Source organism: Cynoglossus semilaevis, chromosome 14 (assembly GCF_000523025.1).
Source record: "Cynoglossus semilaevis isolate Cse_v1.0 chromosome 14, Cse_v1.0, whole genome shotgun sequence".
Lineage (NCBI taxonomy): Eukaryota > Metazoa > Chordata > Actinopteri > Pleuronectiformes > Cynoglossidae > Cynoglossus > Cynoglossus semilaevis.
This window is the reverse complement of record NC_024320.1, coordinates 5,359,388-5,371,838: the sequence shown is the minus strand read 5'-3', so window position 1 is coordinate 5,371,838 and position 12,451 is coordinate 5,359,388. Positions and strand designations below refer to the sequence as shown.

The 12,451-nt window shown below is 40.9% G+C and overlaps 1 protein-coding gene across 5 annotated transcripts in view; it reads right to left on the bottom strand.

Moving 5' to 3' along the window:
• The window catches only part of grin1a (glutamate receptor, ionotropic, N-methyl D-aspartate 1a), a 30,464-nt gene extending 22,125 nt beyond the window's left edge, over positions 1 to 8,339 (bottom strand). For 4 of the 5 annotated variants that reach the window (XM_017038747.1, XM_017038748.1, XM_008324635.2 and 1 more), the window contains exons 1-3: positions 7,614 to 8,339; positions 4,259 to 4,393; positions 2,327 to 2,503 (exon numbers count right to left, since the gene is read on the bottom strand). In XM_017038747.1, the coding sequence (XP_016894236.1) occupies positions 2,327 to 2,503; positions 4,259 to 4,393; positions 7,614 to 7,862 (561 nt within the window). In that variant the 5' untranslated portion in view covers positions 7,863 to 8,339. The remainder of the gene's footprint in view (positions 1 to 2,326; positions 2,504 to 4,258; positions 4,394 to 7,613) is intronic. The other variant, XM_008324636.3, reaches the window with a different exon arrangement.
• Between the last annotated feature and the right edge of the window lie 4,112 nt (positions 8,340 to 12,451).

Here is a 12,451-nt window from a genome sequence, read left to right as displayed (position 1 = left end):
AATTTCTTGCAAGATATCAAATATTTATATATATATATAAAAAAGTTGCTGTAGAAATAAAGGCTTCGTATTTTTTAGAACGTTACAAACGTAGTTCTATCGATAAAACACACGGCTTGTTCTTAGTCGTGAGTTAATTGGCTACGAAGAGACACGTGGGATGAGGCGTATCAAAAGAATACAGCTCCAGCTCTGCTAATGATAATTATCTTCGTACAGAGAATAAAGGCGAATATACAATTATACACTCTAGTAAATACATTTAAATCGCACTATAACACGGGCCTTTTCCTATTTTAATGTGCTTTTTTAAGTATTAGTTGCTTCTGAATTATTTCTAGAACACATTTAATAATATAAAATGTTCACATACATATTACACTCAAAATGAAGTCGTTTTCTTAGAAAACACCTAAAAACATGGCGTTGTGTCGTTTTCCTTTTACCCTTTAACGTTTTTTGACGGGGTTGATCTATTTTTACCTCTTCGGTCTGCATGAATATTTCATGTTGTGTGGCTCATGTTTTTTGTGCTCATGTCCAGACTTTCACTGCTGCTGCTGCTGCTGACAGACACAATTTCTGAATATAAATTTGATCATGTGAAACACAGATCCAAGCTTCAGTGAATGTGAAACCTTATTTTTAAAAAAAGTGTGTCTGAATTATATGACAGTTCCCCTGGTGCAGTAAAGCGAGTCACTGCTGATTTGATGTTCAGCACAAACTGTTAAGATGTTAGTGGATTAATTTCAATGTTTCTCTTTATTCGGTCCATCTGTGTTTATAAAGCAGTGCTGATCCATTTATATATTTTAATTAAAGCAGCAAGTCTTTGTGTGTGTGTGTATGTGTGTGTGTCAGTTCCTCTTTTTTAATTAGATTTCTGAATGAATGACTAATTTTCTTCAGTCCTACATTTACAGCAAAGGGGCCCTGGAGAGAAAAATCCAGAATGAGAGGAAGAGAAGAGGAAGGAGGAGAGAAAAATGAGACCCTTGGCTCATTTCATCCTCATAAATTAATAAAATATTTTTTATCTTCTCTTTTTCTTTTCCATTCTCAAATCATATAAAAATACCATATAACATAATAATCCACTTGTTTAATTTACATTTTCAAGAATAATATTCATCCTACATTTTCTTAATATCTAAAAAAGTCTGACAAATCTGAGGACCTGACGACTTTCACTGACACTTTTGTTGTCATTATTTTCAAAGGGCAGTTTTCATGCCACAAAGTGGTCACAGTAAATTCCATGAATGCACATGAGAAATAATAATGAGGGTGTGGGTGTCTCATTAGACAGAACTTATTTTTATCCAAAATGCTCAGTTTTGTATGGTGAGTGCAGGAAAAAAACACTTTCTTTCCTGACCCACATGGAGAAAAACTCCAACAGCTGCTTTTATTTTTTTTAGAAAAGGACAAAAATAACTGCTGCAGTACAGGATGTACAGCATCTTATTGACACAAAAGAGTCTCTGAACAAGGAGAGATACAAACTTAAAATCCCCCTCAGTACAGCAACTGAGCAGTTCTCAAACAGGAGGAACGGCACCATCTCCACTGACAGCAGCAGCTCATTACTCCAGTCTGAAGGATGTTTAAATATGGGACAATTGACACTTCCACACAGTTAGACCATGATCTCACACCATGTTTGGTAAGCAAAGGATTCCCACTAAGATAATTATTATTATGGCACAACTGGAAAACCAAAGGTTTAAACTCACGACTGTCTGTAGAGAAAATCATTGACTTTAGTTAGTTAGAGGAACAATGCTGCTCCATTGTTGCCCCCTGTGGTCATCTTGTGTAGTACAACTTCTTTCACAGCATCCAGTAATACTTGTCACAAACATGACCAATATTTAAATACAACTAACACCAGTACATGAAGCTGAGTACGCATTCCTCATACGGTTATTATTAAGTTTTATCAAGAATACAATAAAAACTCAGGTTAACTGTAGTGAAGTGTTACTTTGAGAAAGACACGGTTTGTTCTGTGTCAGTTTGCGAAGCCCCGTGTTAAAGTCCACTATTTGGCTCCACTGTTGAAAGACACAGGATCACCTGGACTATGGCGGAAATCAAATGTGACGATGAGCAAATAAAGGTACAGACTAGAGTCAGATTAGACCACATCAGACGCTGTGGATGGCTCTCGGTGTGTTAGCCAATGTTTACACAATGGTGAGAAAGAGGGAGAGATGTGGTCACATGACAGAGAGGAACAGCTACGTACACAGAAGAGGGGTTTGGTCTTAATAACGCCAGCACTCAGCTGTATAAGGGTAGCGGGCCGAGCCAATCTCACCTTGGTCTCCCGCTCCTCCAGCAGGGTCTCCAGCCTCTTTTGAGCCGCCCGTCCCTCGTGGTCATCGCTCACAATGAGAATTATGTGGTTCCAGTTGAATTCACGCATCAGGTCGAACCAAACATGGGCCTGATGAGAGTATGGAGGGACGGTCCGCAGGAAGGACAAATGGATGCTCTGGAAAAACAGCAGACATGACCTGTGTTATGATCAAGATTACGGATCAAGATCAAGATTTTAGATGGTGCAGAGGGATGATGTGATTTTTAATGACCCAAGTAGTTTTGGTGTGAAAGTTGCACTTTTTTTCCTCCTCCATTTTTGGCGCCCCATGGATGGAAAGCATCTTTTGCATTTTTCTGTTGACTGTGCCACAGACCAGCTCTGAATTATAATCAGTGTTAACCATTCATTTAACTAATGACAAGAAAAAAAGAAGAAACACTTTTGGCTAATCTCATCACCAAGAGGTCACCACAGCTGTTTTCAGAGTGTTTTGGCAGTTCGTACCCCGAGAGCCCTTTAGAATAGAACCCACACACCAAAGATTGGGGCACTAGATACCACTAGTTCACTTGACTGAAAACAGGCAAATCTCGTTCCTTTTAGAAACTCCATAGAGAAACTGTTTCCTGTGATTTTAGCTCACAATGACACAGAAGCTGCTGGTCCACTGCTGCCTCCTGTGGTCAATCTGAATCAAATATTTTAAACAGTAAAATCACTGTTTTCTCTGTAGACTTTGGAGTGGGAAGGTTACTGGTTTACAAACTAAAACAGTGATGGGAAAACAGCTGCAGTGATTCAGTTCACTGAGTGGGAGAACGAGGAGATGTGCCTGTAAAAAAACAATTTCAGTAGAGACAAGACAGTTAACAGTTCATTTTACATGATAATTAGATTTTGAATACAATGACTCATCAGCAGAAACATGAGTGGACAAATGTTTTCCCAGAGGCAGAGTCTGGCCTTTGCAAAGGTTAACTGTGTCTCACAAATTAGGTTTGCAATTAGAAAAAAAGATACAAAAAATAATACAACCAACAACCAAACAACATGTGGACGTAGCTGTGTCCTGAGTTACACTTAAACATGAATCATCAGAAGAAATGGACTTTGGTCTGAGCTAAAATCACTGATTGTCTCTACGGACTTTGGTCTGTGAGCTAAAATCAATGATTTTCTCTATGGACTTTGGTCTGTGATCTAAAATCACTGATTTTCTCTATGAACTTTGGTCTGTGAGCTAAAATCACTGATGTTCTCTATGGACTTTGGTCTGAGCTAAAATCAATGATTTTCTCTATGGACTTTGGTCTGAGCTAAACTCACTGATTTTCTCTATGGACTTTGGTCTGAGCTAAACTCACTGATTTTCTCTATGGACTTTGGTCCGTGAGCTAAAATCACTGATTTTCTCCATGGACTTTGGTCTGAGCTGAAATCACTGATTTTCTCCATGGACTTTGGTCTGTGAGCTAAAATCACTGATGTTCTCTATGGACTTTGGTCTGAGCTAAACTCACTGATTTTCTCTATGGACTTTGGTCTGTGCTAAAATCACTGTTTTTCTCTACGGACTTTGGTCTGTGAGCTAAAATCAATGATTTTCTCTATGGACTTTGGTCTGTGATCTAAAATCACTGATTTTCTCTACGGACTTTGGTCTGTGAGAGCGGCTCTTTGAATTTTTACTCCAACACGGTGCTTGCTCTGCAGAAACATTTTTCACATCAGACACGTTTTATTAATGATGTGCTCTCGTGGTTCAGCTGGAAACCTTTTTAATCACAGCTGAGCTAATAGAGAGTGATGGCACGTTTAATCTGAGACTCTTCTAAAGCCTCTCCCCTGGGAGCTCCTCCTCACTTCCTGCTTCTTCCCCACCTCTCCACATCATTCCTCATGTCACTCCTCCGCTCCATCACTCACCTTGTCTGAGTAGATGGACATGCGAGTGGTGAGTCCAACCACAGGGATGCGGTAAAATCCTGCGGTGTAGGAGACGGGTGTAGGTGTGAGGTGGTCACTGGACTGTGGAGGGTGACTCACCAGGATGGCATAGACCTGCAGAGAAACGGCAGTGAAGAAAAAAACTGTTTATCATCCTGACAGGAGCAGAGACAAGACAGTGTTAACAGCAGTGAGACAATGGACGTCCATTTTAGCAAACAAAAACAACAAGCTGTACATCAGGACAAACATCCACTCTTTTAAAAGTCTTTCCACCAGTGTTTAACTGTCTTTTATAATAACTGTCACATAATTGGCTAACACACTGGCTAACCTTTAGCTCTAATGGTCCGTATTTGACGTACTTTATGTTCTGACCTGTATTGTATCATACATAACAAGCTACATTGTAGGGTTTTATACATGTTAATTATCTTTTGGCTGACTTTTGTATTTTTTCATTCATTTTTTTTATCACATGAACTATATTTAAAAAAAAATCATGTTAACTTATCCTGAGACTTTTTTTAAACAAAAACTACCAGAGTAATTGCTTCTCTCACCGTCAGTGTTGTAAGACGTGAACTTTGTCCATTAATCAAATAAGAAGAAAGCTGTAAAGTTCCAAGGATGAATTCTTGTACCAGGACAGAAAAACACAATGCCAGTAATAACGAAAAGTGGTTTTATTTGATGGCACACACACAACCACTGCATTATTAAAGTGATAATATATCTAGAGAAAGCCAGAGAGTAACGGTTGCAGGAGGATGGATGATGTTGGCAGCCCTGGATTATTGGATCTGAGCTCCACGGCGTATGGTCGGGTCAGGAAATGAGGTCTATCTTCTGAGGACTGCTCCAGGGGCTTCTTCTTCCTCCATCTGCTGCAGACTTTTCTTTCTCACTGACTCTTCCATCGCCTACAACTCATCTCATCTCATTAAACACTGACAGAGAATCTTCTCTGCCTCAGTCTGCTCTGATTCTGTCTCATTTGGTGCAAAATATGAGGAGGATGACGGAAAATGAACCACTGTTTTTCTACTGATTTATGGGAAGCAAAGATTTTATACTCTGAGTCTGTGTCAGAGAAAAGAGAAAGGGAGTGCAGTTCTAAAAAATGACACATGTACTTTTCTATAGCAAGTATATAAAAAGATTATTTTGGTTTTCAAGGACACGTGAACAGTTGTGGATTAACAACGAACGTGCCCTATGTTAAAATCAGTGATTTTCTCTATGGACTTTGGTCTGTGAGCTAAAATCACTGATTTTCTCTATGGACTTTGGTCTGAGCTAAAATCAGTGATTTTCTCTAAGGACTTTGGTCTGAGCTAAAATCATTAATTTCTCTAAGGACCTGTGTAGCAGAAGAAGCTGTTTATTATCTTGTGTTAAAAACTGCATTTTAACAGTAAACTCAAGTATAAAGTAAACATAAAGTACTGTTTGTACCGTATGTCTTCTATCTATCAGATGTGTTTCTTTTTGAGAGCGTATGTCAGATTTCTGCCTGGATCAATGACATTGATAATTTATTTGGTTAAGTAACAGTGGAAGCTCCTCAATATCTTAATTTACCACATTTAAGAATGACGTAACCTTCTGTTCAAGTAGAAGTTTGAGATCTTAACTTCAGAAACAAGTGTTTGGTGTATGGCACATCAAATATAGAACATAGTAGTCTTTTTCTACAAGCCTGTATCAATTAGAGTCATTACACTAAGAGCAGAACCAGAGCAACATGAGAGCAGCACTGGAGTGGAGAGTGTGTGTGTGTGTGTACATGTGTTTTTCTTCTTCTCTTCTTCTGTTTCATGGAGCCTAATGATGTGTGTGGGAGTAGAGAGAAGGACTTCACGCCTCTACACACTGTGACAAACACTGAGCCATGTTTCTACGAGCCACACGTTAGCCGAGCATCGCACGATGCTGTGACCGCGTTTTAACCGCTCTCACAGGAACAAACGGAGTTGCTGTGCTGCATGCATTACTCATGATCTCATATGTTTGTTTGGCAGAACTGCAGCACAAATCTTTAAATACATCAACCGATACCAGACACACAGACCGGTCCTCAAGGACTGGGCAAGTGAATCAGGTATTTTAACATTAATGCATTAAATAATCACTGCCGACAGCATTATTATTATTATTATTATTATTATTATTATTATTATTATTATTATTATTATTATTATTATTATTATTATTATTATTATTATTATTATTATTATTATTATTATTATTATTATTATTATTATTATTATTATTATTATTATTATTATTATTATTATTATTATTATTATTATTATTATTATTATTATTATTGTTATTAAAGTCTGTTCCTCAGAGGCTCTGAATGCTCATAGACAAACAATGGGTGCATGGAAGGTGGATGTTGATCAGTACTGACTTGGGACAGGCATCATCACATATCTTAAGTAATGAGAGTGTTTGGGGGCGGGGCTAATACCGCTGCAGCACATATATGCACAGAATGGACAAATGTAGTGAACTGTGATCTAAAATCACTGATTTTCTCTATGGACTTTGGTCTGAGCTAAAATCACTGATGTTCTCTATGGACTTTGGTCTGTGAGCTAAAATCACTGCTTTTCTCTATGGCCTTTGGTCTGTGAGCTAAAATCACTGCTTTTCTCTATGGCCTTTGGTCTGTGAGCTAAAATCACTGATGTTCTCTATGGACTTTGGTCTGAGCTAAAATCACTGATGTTCTCTATGGACTTTGGTCTGAGCTAAAATCACTGATGTTCTCTATGGACTTTGGTCTGAGCTAAAATCACTGATGTTCTCTATGGACTTTGGTCTGAGCTAAAATCACTGATTTGATCTTTGGTTTGTGGGCCAATGTCACTGATTTTTTACACACTCACACAGAGTTAACACCAAGGTGGTTGATTGTAAATGTCGTAGTGAACGTGTTCATTCACACCCGACTGGCACCTCACCGCGCCCCACCAGAGGGGCCCGCCCCCACTATTTGAGAACATGAAGCCACCGTTAATTACTGACAACTTTGCTAAAGAAATGTTATTAGTCACCCATTTACGTGCTGTATTGCTGTTATATATGTTTTGTCATATAGTTATACGTGAATAATTGATCATGTGACAAATAAACACTCAAATCTTGCCAATTTGCTGTCAACCAATAAATGAAAAGCTTGGCTCCACCCCTTTGTGCTGACGTAATTGACGTTGCATATTTGAATTAACTGAGGAAATAAAGTCACCTTATTTTATTGACAAGCTTTTGGACAAACAAACATTTTCGTGATGTACCGACTTGGACCACAGGCAGAACTTACCTGGCTGGAGATAAGGTCTTCACAGACAGACAGCGCCATCTGGATGGCGTTGGGTTTGTGGGTGACGGAGATGGCGTTCAGTTTGAACTTCTCCCTGCCGTAGACCTGATTGGCCTGGGCCACTGCGTCCTTAAAGACCTGTTCGTACCGTTTCTGGCTCAGAACCGCACCGATGTTGACGATCTTAGGTTCGCAGCCCGCCGGCGCACACGAGCAGGAGAAGAGCGCCACCATGAGGAAGAGACGCATGGTGGTGTGAAACACCAGGCGGCACAGCTGCAGAGACGGCGTTTCTCTGCGGTGTCGGTTCGGTTCGACCAGCTGGAGCTGTGGGTGTGGAGAAGCAGCGCGGACAGGGACAGATGTGCGCGCCGGAAAAAAAGAGGAAAAGGACGGGAGGGAAATGTGGAATCAAAGGCTCTGCAGAGGAATGCGCACAGGTTTTGAACCACTGTGAGCGAGCCTGTGCTCAAAAACCGCAGTGGTTCTGACAGAGCAGCCGCAGCATGGTCTCCAGGACCTTCAAGGACCCCCCCAGCTCTCCTCAGGACTCTCCAGCTCTCTCCCGGTCTCTACAGGAGTCTTCTGGTCCTCAGACACGGATCTGGTCTGATCCGTCCCTGCTGGTCCCAGAGTGGTGCTGTCCTTGGTGCTGACAGCTGTGTAGGCGCGCTGCCGTGAAAGCTGCGCGCTCCCGTCTTATAGACTCCCCCACTCTTCAATGATGCTGATGCTGCTGATGCTCACAGGGGCGTGCGCGGTCATTTGGGGGAATGGCCGTTTTAGGGAAAACGCCCCCCACCCCTTTTAGTTTCATAATAAACTAAGCACCACAGCAATGAAAGGACATGACGTCAGGAGGGTTTAAACAATGGTTCCACTCGAATCATTCATGTTTACACTGACATGGTCTGTGACATGAGGTTCACAGCACACACTAACTGGTCTCACTTAAGATGAAATGGATTTAAATATGACAGATAAGAGCAGGACGGCAGGAGGCCAATGGTTCACTAATAGTATACGAACATTTGACAAATGTATCCGGGAAGAAACTCAACAAAATACACGGTAAAAACTAACTAGAGGTGAATTAATGAATAAAGACCATAATTAAAATGACCAGTAAACAGCAATGTAATCATTTATTTTAAATCATAGTGTCTGAGGAATATATTAAAATATATATTTAAAATACATTGACAACAGTTCATATTTTGACAAAAAAAAATCTAGATAATTTCTTCCTTGGAAGATATTTAAGAATAAGTTATAAGAAATCAACATATAAAACCTGTCAATCATAATTTATTTTTTATTTTCATATTTACAGACTGATGACTGATGTTGATTAAATGTCCTCAAACCTCATCTAGTTTCAGACTGGTACACAGAGAGTGGGCCTGGACCAACACTGAAAGGCAGACAGAATTGGCCTGGTGGATTTCACATAGGCAGATGGAGGAGGAGGAAGAGGAGGTAGAGTAGGAGGAGAAAGAAAGAATAGGTGTTGGACCTGGTCTGAAGTCAGAAAACAGTGTGAAAACCTCCTCTGATTCTGACATTTAGCTTCGTCATGGAGTGAGAGAGAAGCTGAGTGTTGACCTGGTTTATGTCAGCTGGAGGTCCACGCTGTCACACATCACATACACGTGTGTGTGTGTGTGTGTGTGTGTGTGTGCCCGCTTCTATCTATTTAACCGTGTTTTGTGTTGAAGTGTGTGTGTGTGTGTTGTTGAAACCATGACAGCTTCCTGCAGCTACACACACTCCACTCTGTTACCTAGGAAACAAGGTTGGTATTCTTTTTCACCTAACAACACACACGCACACACAGAGAGAGAGAGAGCAATGTGCATGTGCTGGTACACAGAGAGGCATCTCTACTCTGTGATTCGCTGAGACCTTTCAGATCCACAGGGACGACAGTGGACAACGAAGATTTCACCTCACGGGAAAATCTCCTGAAAAACATTAACATGGTTAGGAATGTAATATCTCACTGTATTTGGATAAAGTGATAAAGATCAGTTTGTATAGATATTAATATCTACTTAATAATATGATGGAATGTTCATGTGTGCATCTATATCTATTGTACAGTCACTTTAAATCACACAACCATTCACACACACAGTGAACAGAAGCCCAATCCCCAACCGTCATTCCCCCCCCCCCCCCCCAGACACACACATACTCACACATCACCCCTTCCCATTCAGGAGAGAGAGAGAAAGAGATACAGAGAGAGAGGGGGGGGGGGGGTTATCACCCCACCTCCAGCTTCAGTTCACTTACAGACTCTTCTCAGCTCTAAAGGCTGAAGGATTTGATTGGAGGAGGTGATATGAAGGCTTCATCTGTCTCTCTGAACACACACGCACACACACACAAACACAGAGTCAGGCTGTCAGCTCTGCACATAAACACAATTCCCAAACCAATGTTTCTCAATCCTCCCTCCATCCATTTTTTCCATATTCTTCTCCCTCTCCTTCTGTGAGGCATCATTAGACCTGTTGGTCTAAATGCTGGTGTGTCCCTGTCCCTGGACAGGACAACATTAAATCAAATACGGAGCACATCTGAGTAAAATCTGAACTTAAAAACACCCTCAGTTCTCCGAGTGTCTAAAAATAAACCATATTTATTGTCTGAACCATTTTTAGTAGCAGCAACAGCAGTTTGTATACAATAGGATTCCTGTGTGTACAGTAGGATAAGTGTTGCATCTGTGGCACTCCCTTTGTGTTATTATCAAGACTGGAAAGTTGTTTTATTCAGTGGGAACATTAAACACCCAGGCTGAGAAGATTCAAACTTCATCTGCAAACATCATGTGAGGGAAAACGAGCCGACTGCGACGCCCGCAGGCATAAAAATAAAACGTACACTGCTCTCACATTACTTTAGAAAAAAAACTAAAAAATGCATGTGATGTTGCCTCAGGCGAACTGGTGAACAATACTAGAGACAATAAGAGTCTGGGTGTTGACACGTGCATGTGTTTGCACTGTGACCTATGTTCATGTTAGTAATCCACCAGGAGTCAGGAGAAATAATAATGTGTTTAAAAATGAAGTAAAGAAGGAAGAGGAGGAAGATGATAACCTTCGGCCTCTTGGGGGCACTACTGTTCTTGTTCCGCCTGCCCGTGTTTTCTGGACCCTGACCCCTTCACCTCAGAGGTGACGTCCTTCCTCCAGCTAATACTGCAGAAAACAGTTCTTGTACTTGTTCTACTTGTTAAGGTGATTGTCCCTGCAGTGAGGTCACAGTAGTTCCCAGCACTCTGCTCAGTTCATGGTACTGTGCCTGGTTTCTGGTACTATTTACTACGATAGAAAAGAACATATTTCTCTTCTGCTCCCTGTCAATGACCTAAGTCCAAATACAGGTCAAGAATCAGTCATCGTCTGACTCGCCATGTGAAATGAAAAATTGATCTGTATTGATCAGACCTTTAGCTCCACCCCCCCCCCCCCCCCGCACAGGACACAAAGCTAACTGAAGGCTAAGGCTGTGTAAAATTCCCTGTTTTCATCAATTTTTCTCTGCAGCATTATAGCTTCAGTTTGACATCAGGACAAGAGAGTAGCATGAAAGAATCATCGGTGAACACACACACACACACACACACACATTCATAATTGATGCAAAGGTTTGACACAACACGAGAAACACATCAGAAGAACAAGCATCCATCTGTACGTGCACTAAAAACCACCAGTCTACATTTATCTGCTGTTCACAGCAGAGCACAGGGAACACCTGGTCCTGAAGGATGCTGGGAAAGATTGAGGCAGGACTACTATTCTCCACACACGCGCGCATGCACGCACACACATAGGCTGTAGTGTCCATTCAAAGTCGACGCAGTAATGTTTGTTCATTCTATCATCACAGAGCTTCGATGAAAATGATAATATTAATATTGCAGTGAATTACAGGACAATCCTCTTGGGGGCGGTGGCGAGGTGGGGGCAGCAGTAGCCTGAAGAAGCTGGAGCATTGAACTGCTCTACTTCGTTGAACATGTTTAGTGCAGTGAAAACCTCACCGTGGCCCAGAAACGCATGAGCAAATCTCATTATGTGTGATTAAATAAACATTAGCCTCTTCTAAAAGACTTGTTTAAGACTGAGAACAGACCAGAGGAGAGGGGGGAGGAGGAGGAGGAGGAGGAAGGAAACTACTTGAACCATAGTGTTGAACATTACTATTAACCACAGGAACAACCACCATCCCAGACATGAGTGAATCACCTCGGCTGATTTATAGCTGTTGTAGGCAAGACCTACTGTCGCGTTAGCCACAAGCTAACATAAAAAACTACAAACAAAGCTGTTAGCAGTGGTTGACAATTATCACTGACATTATATAGTTTTAAAATAAATCTGTAATTCATTAAAAGAGTGGCTGTCAGCTGTCTTATATCTATTGTCTATATTTTCCATATACTGTATGTACTCTGACAACAGGAAACAGGAAGTGACTAAATCTCTGACAACAGGAAACAGGAAGTGACTTGACTTAACCAGTAAATGTTAATACAGTTACCCTTATTTACAGGGTTGTGTTTCTAACCTGGTTAGCACAACACAGACCAAAGTCCTTAGAGAAAATCGGTGATTTTATTTTTTTGAATTCTGGACAGAGTTCTTCTGCTGCCATATTAACTCCACCATCTCATTCAGAGCACAGCCACCTGCTGGTTCAGGGAGATTGCTGACCTTTATTTCTGCTCTCCCTGACATTTGTTGACCTTTCGTGCACATGTTGCTCTCAGATTTAGTGGCTGCAGCTGCAGCACATGAACAGCTGAGGCAGCAGCTCTG